The 19,913-nt window shown below is 53.0% G+C and overlaps 15 protein-coding genes across 15 annotated transcripts; 7 read left to right on the plus strand and 8 right to left on the minus strand.

The window, feature by feature from the left end:
- Window positions 1-196: 196 nt before the first annotated feature.
- On the plus strand, window positions 197-1,654 carry B9G98_00231 (Serine hydroxymethyltransferase, cytosolic; the record flags this gene model as incomplete). The annotated part of the gene is made up of 1 exon (XM_024806789.1): window positions 197-1,654. The coding sequence occupies one exon, from the start codon at window positions 197-199 to the stop codon at window positions 1,652-1,654; it is 1,458 nt and encodes a 485-aa protein (XP_024662557.1).
- A 108-nt stretch (window positions 1,655-1,762) lies between these two features.
- Window positions 1,763-3,241, plus strand: B9G98_00232 (DnaJ subfamily C member 3; the record flags this gene model as incomplete). Its single annotated transcript, XM_024806790.1, has 1 exon — window positions 1,763-3,241. The coding sequence occupies one exon, from the start codon at window positions 1,763-1,765 to the stop codon at window positions 3,239-3,241; it is 1,479 nt and encodes a 492-aa protein (XP_024662558.1).
- A 1,078-nt stretch (window positions 3,242-4,319) lies between these two features.
- B9G98_00233 (hypothetical protein) lies at window positions 4,320-6,140 on the plus strand (the record flags this gene model as incomplete). Its single annotated transcript, XM_024806791.1, has 1 exon — window positions 4,320-6,140. The coding sequence occupies one exon, from the start codon at window positions 4,320-4,322 to the stop codon at window positions 6,138-6,140; it is 1,821 nt and encodes a 606-aa protein (XP_024662559.1).
- Window positions 6,141-6,239: 99 nt separating this feature from the next.
- B9G98_00234 (hypothetical protein) lies at window positions 6,240-6,704 on the minus strand (the record flags this gene model as incomplete). Its single annotated transcript, XM_024806792.1, has 1 exon — window positions 6,240-6,704. One exon carries the CDS (start codon window positions 6,702-6,704, stop codon window positions 6,240-6,242), a length of 465 nt encoding a protein of 154 aa, XP_024662560.1.
- A 271-nt stretch (window positions 6,705-6,975) lies between these two features.
- Window positions 6,976-7,872, minus strand: B9G98_00235 (Pre-rRNA-processing protein IPI1; the record flags this gene model as incomplete). Its single annotated transcript, XM_024806793.1, has 1 exon — window positions 6,976-7,872. The coding sequence occupies one exon, from the start codon at window positions 7,870-7,872 to the stop codon at window positions 6,976-6,978; it is 897 nt and encodes a 298-aa protein (XP_024662561.1).
- A 217-nt stretch (window positions 7,873-8,089) lies between these two features.
- Window positions 8,090-9,268, plus strand: B9G98_00236 (Cystathionine gamma-lyase; the record flags this gene model as incomplete). Its single annotated transcript, XM_024806794.1, has 1 exon — window positions 8,090-9,268. The coding sequence occupies one exon, from the start codon at window positions 8,090-8,092 to the stop codon at window positions 9,266-9,268; it is 1,179 nt and encodes a 392-aa protein (XP_024662562.1).
- Window positions 9,269-9,414: 146 nt separating this feature from the next.
- On the minus strand, window positions 9,415-10,260 carry B9G98_00237 (hypothetical protein; the record flags this gene model as incomplete). The annotated part of the gene is made up of 1 exon (XM_024806795.1): window positions 9,415-10,260. The coding sequence occupies one exon, from the start codon at window positions 10,258-10,260 to the stop codon at window positions 9,415-9,417; it is 846 nt and encodes a 281-aa protein (XP_024662563.1).
- A 430-nt stretch (window positions 10,261-10,690) lies between these two features.
- On the minus strand, window positions 10,691-11,632 carry B9G98_00238 (Nucleotide exchange factor SIL1; the record flags this gene model as incomplete). The annotated part of the gene is made up of 1 exon (XM_024806796.1): window positions 10,691-11,632. The coding sequence occupies one exon, from the start codon at window positions 11,630-11,632 to the stop codon at window positions 10,691-10,693; it is 942 nt and encodes a 313-aa protein (XP_024662564.1).
- Window positions 11,633-11,655: 23 nt separating this feature from the next.
- Window positions 11,656-12,288, minus strand: B9G98_00239 (Protein OPI10; the record flags this gene model as incomplete). Its single annotated transcript, XM_024806797.1, has 1 exon — window positions 11,656-12,288. One exon carries the CDS (start codon window positions 12,286-12,288, stop codon window positions 11,656-11,658), a length of 633 nt encoding a protein of 210 aa, XP_024662565.1.
- Window positions 12,289-12,461: 173 nt separating this feature from the next.
- On the minus strand, window positions 12,462-13,391 carry B9G98_00240 (RCC1 repeat-containing protein C10F6.04; the record flags this gene model as incomplete). Its single annotated transcript, XM_024806798.1, has 1 exon — window positions 12,462-13,391. One exon carries the CDS (start codon window positions 13,389-13,391, stop codon window positions 12,462-12,464), a length of 930 nt encoding a protein of 309 aa, XP_024662566.1.
- A 100-nt stretch (window positions 13,392-13,491) lies between these two features.
- Window positions 13,492-13,923, plus strand: B9G98_00241 (hypothetical protein; the record flags this gene model as incomplete). Its single annotated transcript, XM_024806799.1, has 1 exon — window positions 13,492-13,923. The coding sequence occupies one exon, from the start codon at window positions 13,492-13,494 to the stop codon at window positions 13,921-13,923; it is 432 nt and encodes a 143-aa protein (XP_024662567.1).
- A 40-nt stretch (window positions 13,924-13,963) lies between these two features.
- B9G98_00242 (ATP-dependent helicase fft2) lies at window positions 13,964-17,140 on the minus strand (the record flags this gene model as incomplete). The annotated part of the gene is made up of 1 exon (XM_024806800.1): window positions 13,964-17,140. One exon carries the CDS (start codon window positions 17,138-17,140, stop codon window positions 13,964-13,966), a length of 3,177 nt encoding a protein of 1,058 aa, XP_024662568.1.
- A 147-nt stretch (window positions 17,141-17,287) lies between these two features.
- Window positions 17,288-17,986, plus strand: B9G98_00243 (DnaJ subfamily C member 7; the record flags this gene model as incomplete). Its single annotated transcript, XM_024806801.1, has 1 exon — window positions 17,288-17,986. One exon carries the CDS (start codon window positions 17,288-17,290, stop codon window positions 17,984-17,986), a length of 699 nt encoding a protein of 232 aa, XP_024662569.1.
- A 57-nt stretch (window positions 17,987-18,043) lies between these two features.
- On the plus strand, window positions 18,044-18,718 carry B9G98_00244 (hypothetical protein; the record flags this gene model as incomplete). Its single annotated transcript, XM_024806802.1, has 1 exon — window positions 18,044-18,718. The coding sequence occupies one exon, from the start codon at window positions 18,044-18,046 to the stop codon at window positions 18,716-18,718; it is 675 nt and encodes a 224-aa protein (XP_024662570.1).
- An 18-nt stretch (window positions 18,719-18,736) lies between these two features.
- On the minus strand, window positions 18,737-19,816 carry B9G98_00245 (Glycogenin-1; the record flags this gene model as incomplete). Its single annotated transcript, XM_024806803.1, has 1 exon — window positions 18,737-19,816. One exon carries the CDS (start codon window positions 19,814-19,816, stop codon window positions 18,737-18,739), a length of 1,080 nt encoding a protein of 359 aa, XP_024662571.1.
- Window positions 19,817-19,913: the final 97 nt, after the last annotated feature.

The following is a 19,913-nucleotide window of genomic DNA, read 5'->3' on the forward strand; positions in this document are numbered from 1 at the left end:
CAAAAATTTCGCGGATGTGGAAGACTGTACCCGGGTAAGCGGTTTAGGGTCCCGGGTACTTACCTAGTGACTGGAAGTCATGCCATCGTCCCCGGGCTGAGTTACCCGGGATTCAGATCCTCGTAAATTTCTAACCGCTTTCCTTACCTCTTCTTACACGGCCTTTTTTCCATTACACGTCGCGGATTTCCATCAAATGAAACGAGCTAGAGAAGAAGAAGAAACCGACCAAGCAAGAAAAGCTTCCTCGCCGTCTGTTCTTCAGGCTACAAGCGCTCCTACCCCCCCGAATGAAGAACAAGCCAGCCTCATTTTGCAGCCTCTCGCCGCAGACGTTGAGGTCACTGCTCTCATTGCCGCTGAAGAAAATCGCCAGCGTCACTGGCTCAATTTGATTGCAAGCGAGAACTGCATGCCGCGTGCCGTTCTTGAAGCCCAATCATCGGTGCTCGCCAACAAATACTCGGAAGGTTATCCGGGAGGAAGGCACTACGGCGGAAACGTTTTTGTCGATCGCCTGGAGATCCTTTGTCAAGAACGAGCTCTGGCTCTGTACGATCTGTCCCCTGAAGCATGGGGTGTTAATGTGCAGTGTTTGTCTGGCTCGTTTGCCAATATTCAAGTCTATCACGCGCTGCTCAAGCCTCACGACAGACTAATGGGCTTGTCTTTGACCCATGGCGGACACATGTCGTTTGGATATCAAACAGACAAGCTCAAGGTGTCTGCCGTTTCCACCTATTTCGAAACATTGCCGTACCAGCTCGATCTCAGCACTGGTCGCATCGATTATGATGATCTGGAAAATGTCGCCCAACGCTTTAGACCCAAAGCAATTGTTGCCGGTGCTTCCTCGTACTGCCGTCTCATTGATTATGAGCGTCTGAAGGAAATCTGCCAAAAAGTAGGCGCTTACTTGGTCGTCGATATGGCCCATACCGCCGGTCAGGTAGCTGCTAGCCTTATTCCCTCTCCCTTTGAGTATGCCGATGTTGTTACAACTGCAACTCATAAAACCCTCCGCGGACCTCGTGGCGCCATGATTTTTTTCAAAAAGGAGTACGAATCACTAATTAATTTCAGCGTCTTCCCGGCCTACCAAGGAGGCCCTCATAACCACACGATTGCCGCGTTGGCGGTGGCACTATGGCAGGCAAAGACTGCCGCTTTCAAGTCCTACCAAAGACAGCTAATGTCAAATGCAAAATCGTTGGAGGCAGCTCTTGTGAGACGAGGCTACGAACTTGTGTCTGGAGGCACGGATATCCATATGGTAGTAGTGTCACTGGCAAACAAAGGTGTTGATGGAGCTCGAGTTCAAGCTGCCTGTGAGCGAGCGCACATTGCTATTTCTCCAACTGCTGTTCCAGGCGACAAATGGTCTCTGCCTCGAGCAGTAAGGCTGGGTACAACACCCATGACCACTCGAGGCTTTACTGCTCGTGACTACGACCGCGTTGCTGCATTGCTGGATAAGGTTGTTAACCTATCCACAAGAATTCAGCTGGCCCTGCCTCCTGATGCCAACAAGCTCCGAGATTTCAAGGCCGCACTAGCTATCCAGCCTGAGTTCGACGAGCTGCAGCGCCAGGTAACCCAGTGGACCGGCAGCTTGCCATTGCCCACTGCAGAAAGACCCCCCGGATCAATCTGACTATCTAGAAAATGATTATTTTATTAATGAATTGGTATATTTGTTTATTTCACACGTGACTGTCCTATTTAAACTCCAAATCCTGAGCTGGTTGCCGAAGCTTTGATTATGAAATTTACAGCAGTGCTGGCGTCTGGGCTTGCCGCAGTGGCATTTGCTCTGGACCTCAGCGAGTTTGACGAAGCTATTCGCAATGATCCGCGGAACCATCTAGCTTTTTACAAGCGTGCCACTGCCAATTTAGCCGCAGGCCGCGACCCGCAAGCGCTCGGTGACCTCTCTGCAGCCCTGGACATCGATCCAGAGTTCACTGCCGCTAGATATTACCGGGCAAAATTGTATTTGCGGATGGGCAATTGGGACAAGTGTCTCATAGATTCTGAGGTGTGCTCGGATAAACGGGTAGACTCTTTAGTATCGGATGCCACACTGGCCAGTCAACTGTTCCAGTCTGCTGAGCAAGATGATCAGAATGGAGAGTACCTTGACTGCATTTCCTCGACGACCCAGGCCCTCAAAATCTCGCCACGAGCTGTGTTTGTCCGGAGGCTTCGTTACAAGTGCGCAATGTCTGCAGGCGAGGTGCCCCAAGCGTTTGCCGATCTGCAAGAAATTGTGTCGCAAGAGAGCGGCGACGCTGATGCTACGGCCAAATTAGCCGAAATTATGTTTTTATTCGATAATGAGCGGGAAAAGGCGTTGAAGCTGTTGAGGCGTTGCTTGAACTACGACCCCGACGCTAAACAATGTGCTACTGCATCGAAGCTTCTACGAAAATTGGAAAAGTCCGTAACGGGCGACCCGCTCAAGGTGAAGTACAAGGACGTTGAGGCGCAGGTATTTAGTGCATGCGACAATTTGGGTGTTCCTCGATCGTATGGTGAAACAAGCATGCTTTTAGACGAATTAAGGCACCGGCGGTGCGAGGCATACAGCGCCAAAGAGGAATGGGATCGGGGTGCTCAAGTGTGTGCTCGCGTGAGAGATACAGATCCAGACTTTTTACCAGCTGTGCTTTTACAAGCTCAATTGGAGCGGCAGTCGGGAAATTTGCATGGTGCATTGAGGCTTCTGGATCCGTTGATCCATCACGGCAAAGCCGACGACCGGGTGATTCAGCTGTACCAAGAGATCCAGGCTGAAATGCAGAGACCACGAGGTCAGACACCTACTAAGGACTTGTACAAGGTCCTTGGAGTGGATGAAAAGGCCGACAAGCAGGAGATCAAGAAGGCGTACCGTGCATTATCCAAGCAGTATCACCCGGACAAATACCGAGGCGACGAGCTGTCGGCCGACGAGGTTATGGCTAAAATGCAAGAAATTAACGAGGCATACGAAGTTTTATCGAACGAAGACACGAGAAAAGATTACGACATTGGTCGTCGCGGTACCGGCGGCGCCAGCGGCGGCGGCGCTGGCTTCCCACCAGGGTTTGGAGGCGGATCTGGAGGCGCAGGCGGAATGGGCATTGACATTGAGCAGCTGCTTCGACAGTTTGCGGCTCAGCAGGGAGCCCACGGTGGGGACAGGCAGGGCCGCCAGCGTGCTGGCGGGGCCAAAGCTCAGTTCAAGTTCGGGTTTTGAGACCGTGCTTTCATACCCAGACTACTTTTTTTATTGTATCGCGCACGCTCTGCCTTCGCACGAAAAAAGGCATCGGGTCCACGACAGAAAACGTTTCAGTACTTAGCGGGCAAGTTACTATTTACTTGACTAAAGTTAGAGTAGATCCAAAAAGTTTCAACATGTGAAACATACCTTTTTGAGCGGTAGTTTCGTGAGCTGACCGCGCTCTTTGAAACGCATAGCAGATTTATGCACTCTCCTGCCGGCCCAAGTAGCATTGAGTTTTTTGAGATGTAGAAGCAGGAGATTTCTGCAACTGGTGTGAATAGAGACCTCAGATTAGCGAACATGCGGATGCTGCCTTTGAAGTCGGTTAATTGCCACCGCGTTTGGAGTTATTTGAAAGATCACATGTTTAAGGGCATCCCCTGTAATGGCTTCCGGATTACCGTACTGGGCTGGGGTAGGGCAAATTGCAGAACGTCTGGCACAGGCATCGCCCAGAAAGTGAGTACAGGATGTGCAGCCCACCGGGCAGACAGGTGAGCGCTTGTGACGTATGGACCTATGATAACTGACCGGACTGTACTCCATACACCTTTTGGCTGCGCACTTCATCGAATACTACTTAAATGGGACGGACGCATCGGGCCAACAAAGACCGATCGGACAGCCTACCTGCGTGTGGTGTTAGAGTAAACGTAAGATGGCATATGCAGGTACTAGCCAATTTAGACGGGGGCACAGGATAAGGCGGTTTAATGCAGCGACAAGGAAATATTGAGCGGCTTTGAACAATTCCAACGCCATCTAGCGTGTTATTTCTATTGGTGAACCTATCGTGCCTCAGAGCAACGTGCAAATGTGTTTCATATCGACCCACTTACCTCGATCTGGTCGCCCGCCCAATAGAAACCGCCAGATAGGTGCGTTGAAATCCTGTAGGGCGAAGGGTACACACATACAGTCTGAATCAGCGCCAACTTAGCGATGACAAATGACATGCCCCAAATATATACTTACCTTCCTAGAACCTTATCGTACCCAATTGGATCGTGGCAAATACCACTCGGCAAGTGCGAAGAAAGTAAACGCAATGGCCGTGGAAACAGAACCGCAGATGCGGAATGCATTGACGCCGCCCGATACTAAAAATATAGGCGGCAGTCCAGTCCAGAGCCCAACGGCGGGCAAAGAAAGTGCTCACCCGAGCGAACCGCTCCTGACCTCGTCCCTTGAACTCGCCCAGCATATAGCCCGCAATGCTGGCGTGGCGACCGTTGTGCCGGTGTCGAAATTGCGTCCTAAACAAAAGACTCCCACTCCAGTATCCAGTGATCCAATAGAGTCGATCAGCAGGCAAATGCGCGTTCTACCGATACAGTCTGCCTCCCACAGCGGTGACCAAGCATCCCTGGCGGCGGTTGCTGCGGACACCACGCCACCAACGAATCAACGTTCTCCTTCTGGAGATGACCCAAACCCTAGTGGCCCTACGGTATCTGCAGATGCTAATGTAACTCAGACCCAAAGTACCAACCAGCTGCAAGGCAAATCATCCACTCATCCTACCTCATCTTCCGAGAGCATCGAGATGGAAGGGCCTACACTTTCGCCGCCGCAGAAGATGACAGGCTCAACTGATACACCTAATTCCAGTGTAGAGGATGCCTGTTCCGCTGATGCGGGCCAGACCACCAATATGGGCCAGGGACCATCGCCAGTCTGTTCAGAGAGCGAGTCCATGTTTGCGAAAAGGGATATCTCGCAGGTTGCGCACACACACCAGCCTATGTCGGCACTTTCTTCCTTCTCTTCCCGGGCCTCGTTATGCCGCCATACTCGCCATGGCGCCCCCGACCCACTCCCCGCCTCACAGCACCAACACAATGGGCGTGGAGCCAGTCGGATAGAGAGCAATGCGGAGCCTAGTATTCTGGGGACCTCCTGCAGCAACTGTAGCTGCCCCAGTCCGCCTTCAAGCCCGCCAGCTCAGCCTAACGACCGGGCACGCATTAGAACGCCTGCCAGCGCCGTGTCCAGTCGGAGAAACTCCGTCGTGATTGGTGAGCGCATTCCCTTCGAGTCTATGACCACTTCTTCTGGTCCTTCGCGTAATTCGCCTGCCGACTCCGTGCTGCCCCGAGTAAACCACGAGCGGGCAGGACTCAACTATGCTCCCGCCCGGTTACAGCTTCCGGCGGAGATCGAGCAGATTAATGTCCACAGCACCCAGTCGGCTCCTCCGGCTGCCCAAAACTCACCGCCCCATACCCCTAGATCTCGCTGTGGATCCACTACATCCTTACAGCTGCATAGAGACGATTACCGGCGCCCAATGCGGCCTGCCTTGGACGATCTGAGCCGCGCCGCTCCCAACCGTTCAGCAACTCCTCCTTTGAAACAGCTCAGAGGACGAAAGGCCCCTCTTTATATTCCAGCAGTTTTACGGCCCACCGATGCAAACGCTTATACCGCATCCAACTCGTCTTTGATGATCCGCCACGCGGGTCAATCCATGCAACCGCCTCCTCGAGACCATTGGGTGCCTGACTCTGCTCGTACTAACTGCGCGTCGTGTATGGCCCCCTTCACACTTTTAGGTCGGCGGCACCACTGCCGAAAGTGTGGTGAAATATTCTGCTCGCGTGATTCTAGGTTCGTTGTTGCCTTGAATCAGTCCTTACAGTTCAACATTTTTGGCTACCCATCTCGCTCGTGCGCAGGCTGCTCAGCCGCGTTCACAAAGCATGTTTTGGAGAACTCTCGTCTCTCGTCTGAACCTTCCCAGCCCTCGCTTCCCCAGGGCGCCCCGCAGACAATCGCTGCCACCCGAGGTAACCGTCAAGAAAACAATGAGATCCTTGCTGGTTCACTAGCTAACATGCCTGTTGATTGGAATTGGTCGACTTTTTGACACTCTTGATGTCGCCCGTGTCTCATAATATCGCAACTCTGGAAGCATCATTTTTATTTATCAACGTATCTTATAAGCATAGACATTTTTACTAGATTTTCATTCAAGCTTAGACTTTTCACCCACAATTCGACACAGCCTCGTGCCAAAGTCGTATGTCATGTAGAGCGGAATGAGAAACGTGGGGAAATAGATGGCGAAAAGCTTGGCTTTGCGAGCCATGTCCAGCGAGCACATTGCGACCTCGCCCAGGCAGCCCAGGGTCGTAGTGGATGCCTCGACGCCGTAGATGAGACAGGCAATGTAGGCCTTTTTGTTCTTTTTAGCCAGAGCATAGGCAGCCCAAGCAAAGAAGGGAACCTGCAGAAAGATCTCTACCCAAACAAATGTTTGTAGCCAAACAGGCTTGTCAACGAGCAGAGGGTCGTGGTTCTGGGTGATTTGCGTTTGCAGAAGCATCTTCTGCAGAGGATGCGTGAGGCTCTCCGGCAGGACGATGGCCGAATCAATGAGAATCGAGATACAAAAGTGGACGACGAAATAAACAATGTAGAAAGTGTCCATTGTGTGTCAGCTTGTGGAGCACGTCGAGATTACAGGATTAAATAGAACTAAAAACGTCAAGCCGGACGTTTGAAATAATAGGACACGCGCGCTTTCAGAGACTTGAGTAGGAGCCACCGATCTGAGGAGTCATCGTATACTTTGGCGGCCTCTGGCTCAGGATCAACGGTTCGGATCGCTTGTTTGCGGGGTCGCACTCGCGGAACAACTAAACTACTGCGGCGCTGGGGGGTTGGCATCATTGCAAAGTGTAAGTGTATTGTTGTTGTGGTTATTTCGCCAGCGCTGTGATGCGGGCGGCAACCCGTCCGATCTCGCCACCCTCTTTAGTGACGACAGTGAGGCCATTCATGAGAGGTTCTTTGACACCGTGAACAACGATTTCTCGTGCGTCGCGGTCCTCTGTAACGTTTTCGGGGGTCGTGCCGAACCCAAGTCTTGCAAATGGCTCACTGACCTTGGGTATCATGAACTTGGCGGTCTCGGGATGAAACAAAGGCTCCTCGACGACTGGCGGATCAGCAAGACCCAGCTCCAGAAGTTTATAAAGTGACTGGAGGTGTGTGAGTTTCACTTTGTCGGCCATTTTCCCGAATGCCAAAGCAGTCGACACAGCGCTAGCCTGGGCGTTTCCCTCCAATGGCCAGCCAAGCAGAGGGAAAAACAGACTCAATGTTTTCGCGAACCCGAGGCGAGCAACCTCTTGCGGGCAATTGACACACAAGACATCTAGAAACGACGTTGATTCACCTCTGATTGACGGGGTGATGTGGGTCATTGCCGACTGAATGTACAGTAAAAGCAGGCTCGAGTGCGCAGCAAACGCCGACTCTGGCATAGCCTTCATGAATTTAAGAACCTGCTGCCGCACATCTTTCTCGGTGTCCAGGATCAGTGGACCCAGGGCATGGCAAATAGACGCGAGCGAGGGAGGAGAAGACAGGGCAATGTCCTGTAATTGAGCAACCGCCTCTTTCCTGGCTTGCACGCTGTGGTGCTTGGTCAAATTCAAGTATGTTTGCAAGCTGGCCTTTTTACCAATGGCCTGGTTGGGCAGAGAAATCGCCCGGGCAGTGAACGCAGTGGAGGTTGCGTTCGACGCCGGCTGCTTGGATTTGCCTACTTTGAGCTTCTGCTTGTCGAAATCTTTTTTCTTTGCACGTGCCATGACGCCTCTCGCAATGAATGCCTGTTGGGGGAATTTTCGGCGATGTGTTTTTCACTCGATCTACTAAACAGGTCTCAGACCCTGCCCTATGACAAATCTGCGAGAATGACGTCAGCCCACAAGGTGAAAAAAGCCCAAGTAGAAATAAAAGTATGCAGCCGTAGGTAATTTGTTGATCGACGCATATTTTCGTTGAGTGTTTGAATCTGGCATTACGATGAGCAACTTTGGAACTACTGCTGTGCACACTGGGTCGGAGCCTGACCCTAGGACTGGCGCCGTGATCCCGCCAATTTCGCTGTCCACGACGTTTGCTCAGGCGGCCGCGGCCCAGCCGGTTGGCGACTTTGAGTATTCGCGCTCTGACAACCCGAACCGTGGGCAGTTCGAGCAGGTAATTGCTGCCCTTGAGAAGGGAAAGTACGGTCTTGCCTACTCCTCCGGATCAGCGGCTACTGCCAACATTCTTCAGTCCCTGGCCGTTGGTGCCAATGTCGTCTCGATCTCTGACGTCTATGGTGGCACCTACCGCTACTTTGCCCGGGTTGCCACTGCTCACAACATCAAGACGAGCTGGGTCGCCGACATCAAGAACAATCTGGCTGCTGCCATTACCCCCGAGACGCGCTTAGTCTGGATCGAGAGCCCCTCCAACCCCACTTTAACTATCACAGACATTGCCGCTGTCGCCAAGACTGTGCGTGAGCGCCGCGAGGCTGGCCAGGAGATTTACCTTGTTGTTGACAACACGTTCCTGTCGCCTTACGTTCAGAATCCCTTGGAACTCGGTGCTGATATCGTCATGCACTCTGTCACCAAGTACATCAACGGCCACTCGGACGTCGTTATGGGTGTTGTTGTCGTGAAAGACGATGGGCTGCACGAGAAGCTCCGCTTCATGCAGAACGCTATCGGTGCTGTTCCCTCGCCTTTTGACAGCTGGCTCGCTCACCGCGGTGTCAAGACTCTGCACTTGCGTGCTGCGGCCGCGTCGACCAACGCTCAGGCCATCGCCGAGTACCTCGAGTCCCAGCTCGGTGGTCTGGTCGAGAGCGTCTCCTACCCGGGCCTGAAATCGCACCCTCAGGCTGAGCTCATTGCTCGCCAGCACCGTAACGGCCTGGGTGGTGGCATGATCTCTTTCCGCATCAAGGGCGGCGCCAAGGAGGCTTCCGACTTCTGTGCCGCCGCCAAGATCTTCACTCTTGCCGAGTCTCTGGGTGGCATTGAGTCGCTCTGCGAAGTGCCTGCCGCCATGACCCATGCGGGCATCCCTAAGGAGCAGCGTGAGGAGTCCGGTGTCTATGACAATCTTGTTCGTTTGTCTGTTGGCATCGAGGACAAGGACGACCTTGTTGCTGATATTGCTCAAGCCCTTAAGGCTGCCACTGCTTAAATACGTAGCAGTCTGTAATGTATTAGACACTTGTTGACGTTTACGATTGTCGAATTCGCTATAAAAAAGGCTATATTAAAGTGCGATCGTCCAGCGATGCAATGAGAGGAGGGACTGCTTTTAAGGTTGGGGAGTTGACAGCATCCTTAAATGAGATAGGCAATGAGGCCGGCAAAAGCAGCAGCGACAGAGAAGCCTTTAGTAACAGCACCGTTGGAGCCAGCGGCCGAGCTGTCTGAGGAGCTCTTCGAAGAGCTCTTGGAAGAGCTGGCGGAAGCAGAGCCGGAAGCAGAGCCAGAACCAGCGGCAGAGGTAGCCTTGGAAGTAGCCTTAGAGCCAGAAGTGGCGCCGGAGCCGGAGGCAGCACTCGAAACAGCACTAGAAACAGCTCCTGAAGAGGCTCCTGAAGAAGTAACAGAAGTTGAATTGGAGGCGAGACTAGAGCCACTGGCTGAACCGGAAGCGGAGTCCGAGGCAAGGCCAGAACCACTGGCAGAACCGGACGCCGAATCTGAGGCTGAGCCAGAGGCCGAAGCTGGATCGGAGGCCGAGGCCGAAGCAGAGCCGGAAGCAGCAGACGAACCAGACGGAGCAGCAGTGCCGGAGCTGGACTTGGTCCAACCGGCTCCCTCAATCAGAACAGTAAAGTAAGGAGAGTAGTTGGTGGTGCTCTGGTTATCGGGGTCGGCGCTGTCGACAATCATAATAGAGTAGTCGGTGTTGGTGGTGGTCTTGCCCGGTACACTCCACTCGTAATTGCCGTTATTGGTAACACCGGAGGCAATAGTGTACAAAGTAGTGAGGTTGTCGGCACCATCCTTGCCACCCTCACGGAGAACGAGATTGACGGAAGCAATCTCGGATGAGGGTGTCCAGGTGATGTTGAACGGGTTTCCAGCGTTGATAACTTCACCCCAGCCAGGGTGAATGATAGAGTTTGGAGCAGCTAGAACTGCGGAGGCAAAAGTAGCAAGACCAAGAAGGAAGTTCATGTGAGGTGGTTAGATGGGCGTGGCCGCCTCTGGTTATATAGTTAGCCAATCTGCACGGTCTTTAGCTGGCGACCCCAGCCCATGTGCATGAGCTATATTAAGGCACACCGATTGCGGGCGCTAAACCAGCTGAAGGCCGGAGATCGCGATAAAAAAAACAGCGGCCTCTCGGTAAGAAGGTGTTTGTGTGCTACACGAGCAGAATATAGGCCGTCTCATCGACGGGTGCTGGGTTTCGTCTTCTCCGGCTTCTATTTACTTGCTTCCCAATTAGGTAACTTAATGGCCTATTAACGCGCAGCAGCCTTTGCGTGCATGGACATGGGTTTACGAGGGAACCCGATGGAAAATAGTAGAATACAGTGCATTGGTACGTGGGGCCGCCTTCAAAGACCGAAAATAACCTATTTGAAATAAAAACACTAGATATTTACAGGTCCATATGGAGTCTCGCGGCCTTCGGATTGCCGTAAACGCGATGACGCACCTGTTTCACCAACTGCAGGAACTCGTAAGTGGGATTATTCTCGTTGTCCGAACGGCCCTTTACCCCACTTGAAGACGATGCTCTGACCGCCTGGTCGGCCAACCACGACACAAAGTCGCGTGAAACCTCGGTATTTGTTCCCTCAAACTCGCCCTTCTTCTCAACAATCTCCGTCAACACCCTCAACAAGTCGAGCCGCACCCCATCCATGTCGTCACCTGTACGTTGAAGTGCCTGCTGAATCGCCCCAGCCCAGTCTTCGATGGCAGGCTTATCTGTATGACCAATATCACGAACAAGACGGACAACTTGTTTGCTGATATCTCTTGACAGTGGTTTGGAGGATAGCTGGGATTGAGCTTTGACAAGGGCCGGCTTGACTTGGTCGTAGTGGGCAGTGGCCAAGTTGGCCAGTATGTAAATATCCTGAGCCTGGAAATTTTGGGCAAGTCGCAGAGTCAACTCCGGGTCTTGTGACAGGAGTGCGGACGCCGCATTCGGGTTGTTTCGAACGGCAACTCCAAGAACTTTTCCGGCATGGTCTCGTTTACCCAACCCAGATTCGTACTCTTCTATGAGATGGGCTCCGTATTGTTCCATAAACTGCTGACCATGGTCAAAGTCGTGGGCGAGTTCCTCAAGCTGCTCCAAGTCGAGAATGGGCCGGCCAACCTCGGAATTGGGGGTGGGTTTAGCCAAAGCGACCGGGGCTGGGCCTGGCGCTTGCTTGTCTGCGAAGCGGGCCAATCGCTGTCCAGATTCCAGATCCATCTTGACTTCTAGCCCCTTGGGGATTGATTCTCCTTCAGGCACTACCTGCCACTCGTTCGAAGGTTCAAATGCCATAACTACCTGCCAAAGTGCCAAAAGCCACCACTTGATCATATGTCAGCAAAAATGGTTATAAATTAATCTAAATTATTCAGGAACGAAGGATTGGCGGCTAATTTCGCTTTAAACTTATTCCACCACTCGTCGAACGCCTTAATGGGCACCTGGCCCTGAGGACTAACAAAGCTCGACATATAGTTGTAAGCGTTAGTGACGATCTTGTTTGCCAGACTCGCAATGTCGTCGGGCCGGTCCGGGGCCGGCGTAGTCACCGGCTTGGCGGGCATAATGAGCCGCTGTTTGACTGCCACCTGTGCCTGCTTGGCGGCAGCAAGCTGGAGCTCCGCCTGCTCGAGCGGCTCCAGGGAAATGCCAATTGTGATCGCAAACTGATCTACGGCAGCTGTGCCATCAACATCATCCATCATCATATCTACGTCGGTTCCGTGGTTCGCTTCGGTCTGGATATTGAATCGGAAAATTGCCGACTGCTTCTCCTCGGTTAGCACCCCGAGCAAACTGAAGTCCTTCCCAGGCAGCTGGGCATACACACTAGCCGCTGATCCAGGCGGTAACGCTGTACCGGGAAGAAGAAAAATTGCCATGTGGTTGATTTTGGCGGCTTCTTGAATAACGTATACAAATTTAACCGGCTCAATCTGTTGCACATTGGTGTCAACAGGACGACCACCGCACACGATGCCAAACATGATATTACCCGCTGGCCTGCACAAAGAAACGTCTAGTAAGCGGTAGGGTTCTTTGCTTTATAATTGCACTGAAACCGAACGGGTAGATCTTTTTTAGTAGAAATGCCTTGATACTACGGTGCTAGAGAGACTCCAGACCAATACATATTCCCGGTAATTTTATTTTCTGTACTTTACTGGTAAGAAGTGTCTGAGACATAATATGATGTAGCACAGCCGGCAAAGATAGATGTAGCGTCTGAAGCACTAGTAGGTTCTGGGCAGTTCCCATGTTCGCCCCATCCCCACGACACGATAGCGTTGTCTTTGAGTGCCAAGTAGTGTTCACTGCCGGCGGCAACCTGATCTGGATGCACCATCAACGGTGCGTCTTGTTGACCGTGACTGTTGTTGCCTGTCACAACAACGCGTTCCCCGACAAATGCAATAGAAGACCATCCTGATACAATAGATAGATTTGAGTCGGTTTCGGGTATGTGGCCTCGGAAGTTCCCCAATATTATGGGTTTTCCAGACATGGGCAACACTACACTGAAGTCTCTTCCCACCGATATCTGACGGGCGTGGGAACCAACGAGCACCGGCTCCACTACTTTTGCTTGATGAATTCCCAACTGCCCTTTTCTTGAAGCACCCCATCCGTATACTTGACCGGTCTCCAACAACACTAGCGTATGGGCCATTGCAGTTTTCACGGCTACCACCGCAGCTTTGAACATGTAAACACGCTCAAGCCCATGGTTTTCTATTTCAGTAGCTAGTTCGCCTTTTTTCCCCGATCCGCATGTCCATACTTGCGCGTGCTCGTCAATAAATACTGAAAACGCCCATCCTGCAGCTACATGCGTCCACCTCAACCCGTCAGGATGGCTCACCTTGGTAAACTTCGAGGTCCCATCACCAACAACCCCAAGCTGCATTTCATCGTTGCTGCCACTGGCCATTGCAACACCATCCGGTAATAAAACAAGAGTATGGTTACCGCCTCCGGCCACCTCCAGCACCGGTCCGTCGACACCCAAAACAGCGGTAAACTCGCCCAAATCGTCACAGTGACCAACCCCTAGTTGACCCCGCCCATTGGACCCGCAAGCAAACAACATTGTACGTTGTTACAGCTCAACCAATGTTTTTTTCTCGCCCGAGACACTCGGGTTCGGGTATAAAGGTCGCTCACTGGCTCCTGCTGTGTCAGCCAATCCAATGCTGCGCATTGCAAAGTCGACTCGTGGATTCACACGATTCACCCAAGTGCGTGCCAACCACCACGCTGCGGAAGGAGCTGCCGAGCCGCTCACACCGTACGTCAAGTGGACTGCTGCCGTTTTGGCTGGTGTGGGCATCGTCACATACGACCGCTTCTACACTGACGGAGCCATCACCAAGATGGTCACTCCCGCCAGCAAGCAAGCCGAGAACCTCAAAGAGTCTGAGCACTACGTCGACTTCCAGCGCCGCGAACAGGACCGTGCTATTGCCCTATTTGCTCCGCGTGAACGCTCTGTGGCCACAGAAAACTTCAAGCCCCAGCCAGTGCCCGTCAGCGGCCCGCGCTCTGCTCACCTGAACGATCACATCGACGCCGACAAAATCACCGAGCGTCGCCCTCGCACTGACCCTTTTAGCAACAAGTAAAATAAGTATAAATCATAATCTATATGCCCAATACAGTTTGCTAGGCTTTATATTTGAGCGTAACTAGAAACTTCGTCGCATCTTCCGCGGACGCGTTACCATTTTCCGCTTTGACCGTAGTGCGAGCATCTTCGTCTTCGTCCTCAGAAACTTCGCCCGAAGAATCGAGCTCGGAGTCCGAGGGCGAGCCGGGAGCGGGAGTCTGCAGACGGGACGACGCAGCAGTCTGGGGAGCGTTCTCCAGAACAAGATCAGCGACCAGTATCTCGCTTTCCGGATCAACATCGTCGTTTTCCTCACTGACATGCCGATCCAAAGCCAGCTTGGTGTTAGCAAGTTGCATGATCGACTCCTCGATACTATCCTTGGTGACCATGCGCACAACCTTGACGGGTCGGGTCTGGCCAACACGGTGGGCCCGGTCTTCGGCCTGCTTGTCATCGTGAGGATTGAAACTCAGGTCAAAGATAATCACAACGTTGGCACATGCCAAGTTGATACCGAAACCACCTGCCTTAGTCGACAGCAGGAACACGGTGATATCCTCCTCGGCATAGTACTTGTCAATCATATCCTGGCGCATTTCAACCGGCGTCTGTCCGTCCATACGTAAAAAGGAGAACTCCATCTTGGTCAAAACACGTTCAAGAATATCCAGCACCTGGGTGAACTGCGAGAAAATCAGTAAACGGTCGCCCCGCTTCTTCATCGGCACAATCAGCTCCTGCAGCTTCTGGACTTTACCACTAGCCAAAAACTCTTCCTCAGGCAAACGATGCTGGCCAATGGTCACGGGGAATTTCAAGCACAAGTTGTGCAGCTCAAAGTCATTCATGACCTGCATATCCTCGAAAATATAATCCCGATTGGCATCTTTATACACTTCCTCGTTCATGATTTCCTTCGACATTAGCTTGAGTTTTTTATCGTCGTATAACCGTCGGAACAATAAGGGGTGCAGAGCTCCCTTACGCAATTGCATCAACACATTATCGAGCGCGATCGAGGCCTGTCTTGTCTTACGAGAAGACTTTTCCTCCTTGGCACCTTCCTTTACCTCGGCATTAGCCTCCTTGATGCTCTTTTTATTGCGATTAAGCTCCTCGTTGTACACCTGGCGCTGGCGCTCAGTCATCTCGCAGGTGACCACCTCGTGAGACTTGGGCGGCAGGTGCTGCAAAACCTGGTCTTTGCGGCGACGAAGAACAAAGGGCGTCATCATCGTTTTGGCTTTGATGATACGCTGCTCACTCAACAACTGTGACCGCGTTGTTTCGCTCGTCTTTTCCTCTTTCTGGTCAGCGGCGGACGTCTTGGCCTTGAACTTGAACACCTCCAAGAGATCTTCCTTGTTCTGCTCAAACAAGTTGGGCAGAATGAAAGAAAGCAGAGAAACAAGCTCTCGCAAGTTGTTCTGCAAGGGCGTGCCAGTAAGTAAAACGCGGAAGTTTGCACGCAACTTCATAAGTTTGTTGTAACGTTCGGACTGCGAATTCTTTAGAAGGTGACCCTCATCGTATACACAAACGTTGAACCTCATCGATTTGAGGAAACCCATGTCCTGCTTGCCACCAGTGGCAAGATTATAGGTAGTAACCATAACATCAAAGTTGGAACCAGACGACAAAATAGCTTCTCGAATTTCCATACGCTCGCTCTGAGAACCGTAGTAAGGCTCAACTGTTAAAGCAGGGCAGAAACGGTTGAGCTCCCGGAGCCAATTTTCAAGAGTAGACGAAGGGCACACAACCAAGTGAGGTCCCCGCTGACCGTTCTGTTTAATGTGGGCCAAGAAAGAAATGACTTGACAGGTTTTACCAAGACCCATTTCGTCGGCTAAAATACAAGAGAGTCCGCGCTGGTACAGCAATTGCAGCCAATTGATACCAACCTGCTGATAGTTTTTGAGCTCAACGTCGGGGGCGAGCAATGCGGGCTTTTCTTTGAAGAACCCGCCGGCGCCCTCGACATCTGTGATCTCAAGCTCTGACTCGTTTTGGCCTTTGATGTCAACGCCCCACGCACGAATACCTCTTTGGACATCTTTGCCGAGCTTGGCGCATTCTTGAATCAGCGAATCAACAGCCTCATAACCACGCAAAGTGGACAAGCTGGCGTCAACGATTTTGGAACCAGCGCTCTTTTTGACAGCACCACGTCGTCGTTTGCCATCGGTAGGAGCATTAGGATTCGGGACATCAACCTTGGACGCCTGGGCAAGAGTTTGATAAGGACGCTTTTTGATAAGCACGTCGGCCATATCCTCGGTACAGCCCGTGACATCAATGATAGATTCTTGAGGAGCAGTATTCAAGAACTGCAAGACACGCAGCTCGAACTCGTACTGGCCGCGCTGGTCGTAGACCTCTTCGCCGTCTGAGTCGTCAGAGCCGGAGAAGTCGTCGTCAAACTTTCGGGTCAGCTTTTTCTTGGGCTGGAAAGACGGAGGTGGCGTTCCTACACCAGGTCCCATAACCGGGACCTGTGGACGGGCGAACTTTTCGCGGATCGACATACCAGTACGCTCGACCTCGCGCTTCGTCGTGCCTGCAGTGTCCATCATGCCCTGGCGCTTCATAGAGTGAAGCCAATCAGCCGCGCCCTGGAACGTGCGATGGACCCTGACAGCAGTACGCAACGTGGCAACACTAGCAGTGGGGAACATATTCTGCAGAGCCATGACGATTCGCTCTTCGTTCGCTTGACCGTTCGCCGAGGGGCCAGCCATCGGGTCCGCTGCAGCAGGTTGGCCGTATCCGAAGCCCATTTGTGCGGCAGCCGGCTGTCCAGCAGGGTAGCCATACCCGTATCCCATTTGCGCCGCCGCGGGCTGGCCGCCATATGCGTTCCCGTAGCCGTACATGGCGGCCGGTTGCTGAGAGTTCACAGGAGCGGCCTGCTGGTTGTAACCTCCATAGCCGGTGCGAGCAGAATAACCCTGTGCAGCAGGTTGAGCAGCAGGTTGAGATCCCTGGTACTGATAGGCCTGCGGCATGTACCCGTGGTACGACCCAGGGGCGGCGGGCTGGCCAGTCGGCGGTGGGGGACGGACTGCACCGCCGGGTGACCTGTATGCCGGCGGCGCGGCCGCAGGCTGGCCTGTAGCCGCACCAGCCGGTTGGCCGTTTGAGGTTGGACTGCCTTGTGCACCGTTAGGGTAATACGAGTATCGATCCGAGAGGTAGCTTAACCGGTGGTCTCCAGGTTGGCGCTGCATCACGCGTCAATTACAAATCGAAAATCCACCCAAACCGTCCTACTAATCGATAATTTTTTTTACCAATTTTTTTTCGCTTCCAAAAAAGTTGGGCTGGTTTGGTAAGCAGCAGCTCTGTGCACCACTGCTGATTGTAGGCTACTGGATATGGAATTTAAAGAAAAGGGGAATAAGGAGTACGCAGCAGGCAATTGGGAGGCGGCAGCGGAATTGTTCACACGGGCGCTGGCGGTGGATCCGGATTTCGGGGTATGCCTGGCAAACAGAGCCGCGTGCTGGATCCATTTAGGCCGCTGGTCGGCAGGGCTGAGCGACTGCGAGGCTGCCGTAACCAAGTCGCTGGCCCCTCAGGTTAAAGTCAAGGTTTATTGGCGTAAAGCCAAATGCCTGCAGGCGCTGGGGCAGCCCGTGGGCGAGACCCTGGTCCAGCTGCGGGCACTTGATCCCGACAACAAGGAGCTGCACGCCATGCTCCAGCCGGTCCCCGTAGTCGCCATAGACTCGTTGCCGGCGTTTTCAGAAGCACCTGCACCGCCAAAGCCGTCCAATTGGACCCCGCCGGGCCGGCCAATCGCTTATGCAACCATTCAGTCATTACTGCGACAGAAGCGTCCCGAGGCGGACGACTTTGCCTTCTCCATCGAGCCCCAGGAGCTCGTGGCCGCCCACCGCGGGATTGGCATTGATCCGGAGGTGATTGACTACTACCACGACTTAATCGCCGCGCGTGGCGGAACCCACGGTGCCGCCCTGCTGCGTGCCTTGAAATCGTGCGACCGCTACTCTTCTGCAGAATTTTTGGCCGACGAGTCCCTGGCGGCTGCAGCGTCAAAAGCCGTTTCGTAATTGTAGTTTCTAGTGTCCTCCTCCCACCTGTCTCGCCAACCGTCGTGTGCTGACTAAATGGACATTGTCGAAGAGGCGGTAAATTCAAGGCTTCGAAAGCATATGGCCAATGTCCTGAATCTGGTTTGCATTGTACAGATACTGCAGATCTACCTGCACGACCTCTCAATATTCCGGCTCGTGTACAACTTGCTGCTGCAGTACTCCGGCCTGTCTCCGCAGTACGACGAACTACGAGGATCCGCTGCGCCAGCTAACCGCCGCACAGTGTTGCTCATGTTTGTTTTGAGCTACCTGGCCTCCCTCGTATCCCATGTGCTGTTCAAATTGCCGCAGCCGGGCTTCGACGGCCGGTTACATGGTATTGTCATGGTCGAGTTCATCGGAGTCCTGCCCGTCAACCGGGTGTGGCTGTTGATCTGGGACACTATCGTGTTCTCGATTCAGTTACTGCTCTATGCCATTAATTTCCCTATTCCATCACACGCTCCCGATTCAATTGACCTGGGAACCCCCGACACAGAGGCTACCTCGCTGCTCCAGCAAACGGCCCTGTCTGTGGCAAAAGTCATGAACGGCACGGCAGTTATTTATACTTGGGACCTCCCGCGAACCATCAGCTACAGCTTGCATCACCCGACAGACCCAGTAGGGCCCGATCAGCCCGCACAGGAGCCGGCACCCCCGCTCTCTCCGTCGATCCTGCCGACGGCAGTGCCAGTAAATATCTGATATGTTGATTATTTATTGCTAATAAAACACGCGCTCAGGTTTTCTCCTGCGATGCTCAAAGGGCAGCTTGATAACCTCGGGCCCAAACACCGGGAAAACATATGCATTCTCTTCGTAGACAACGGGGGTGGTCTCCTGATCGGACGCCTCGGGCTCTTCAGCCTCGTCAGACTCCGCCTCGTCGCTGATTATCGGTGACCCAGGAGCCGGAGTTGCAGGCCGGGCAAATGGGCGACCCTCAGGCTTACCTCCACGCATAGGAGCAAACCGATCGCCTTCCCATCTCTGGGGGTCGGGGTGGATAATTCGTTTGGGATCGTAGTCAATGGTTGATCTCTCTGCTTCAGGAGGCAGATCGTGTTTGAACAGACCAGCTTCAATGGCAGCCTTTTTCCACAAGTACATCATTTCATTGGCAGCCACCGAGTCAGCTTGAAGACTGGCCGGCTTCCAGGGCTTGTTCTTGCCAATAAAGTGCAGCACGCGAATGTCGCTTTTGAACCTCCGATACGCAGGCTCGTATTGGTATGAGGCCGATAAAGTCACATTGTACACAAAGGGCAGTCTGTTCCAAGCTTGTGCAAAGAACTCGTTCAGCAGGCCCTGGTCGCTGCCGTCGAACGAAGTCGATGTTTTGATCAGATCCTTGAGGCCCTCGAACGTGGCTGTGTCTGGGCGGCAGGCAAATACACCGCTATTAAAGATATCGGGCCAACCGACGTCTGGTGCAGCCGCAATTGAGCCTAGGTCGATTTCCGCATCTAGGTCGCTGAGTGGTTTTAGGGGAAGGGTATCGGCATCCAGGTAGACAACCTGATCATAGGGCAATGTCCAAGCATAGATCTTGGTGACGCTCACGTCCAATTCTGGACGGCCTAAAAGCGTCAGCTCCTCACTGCTGCCTGTGGTCAACGCAGGAACCTCGTGGAGCCGCCAAATGGTGCTTAATTGGTCGCGGACCTCATGGCTGAGTTGAGGAGTAACAAGTGCGACTCTGGGGCGTTCGTCTAGCTTGGCCAGCCGGTGTCCCAGGGCCATTGCTCCCAGAACGTACTCGGCCGTATATACAAGCGTGGTGTAGCAAGACGATCTCGTCATTGCCTCAAATTTAGCTGTGCAGTGAGGTGAAAACGACCAAGTATCGGCTTGCTCAATAATGTTTTGGTCCCAGAGCCTGCAGCAGGTTGCATGGTTG

The sequence above is a fragment of the Wickerhamiella sorbophila genome (genome assembly GCF_002251995.1).
Source record: "Wickerhamiella sorbophila strain DS02 chromosome Unknown contig1, whole genome shotgun sequence".
NCBI lineage: Eukaryota > Fungi > Ascomycota > Dipodascomycetes > Dipodascales > Trichomonascaceae > Wickerhamiella > Wickerhamiella sorbophila.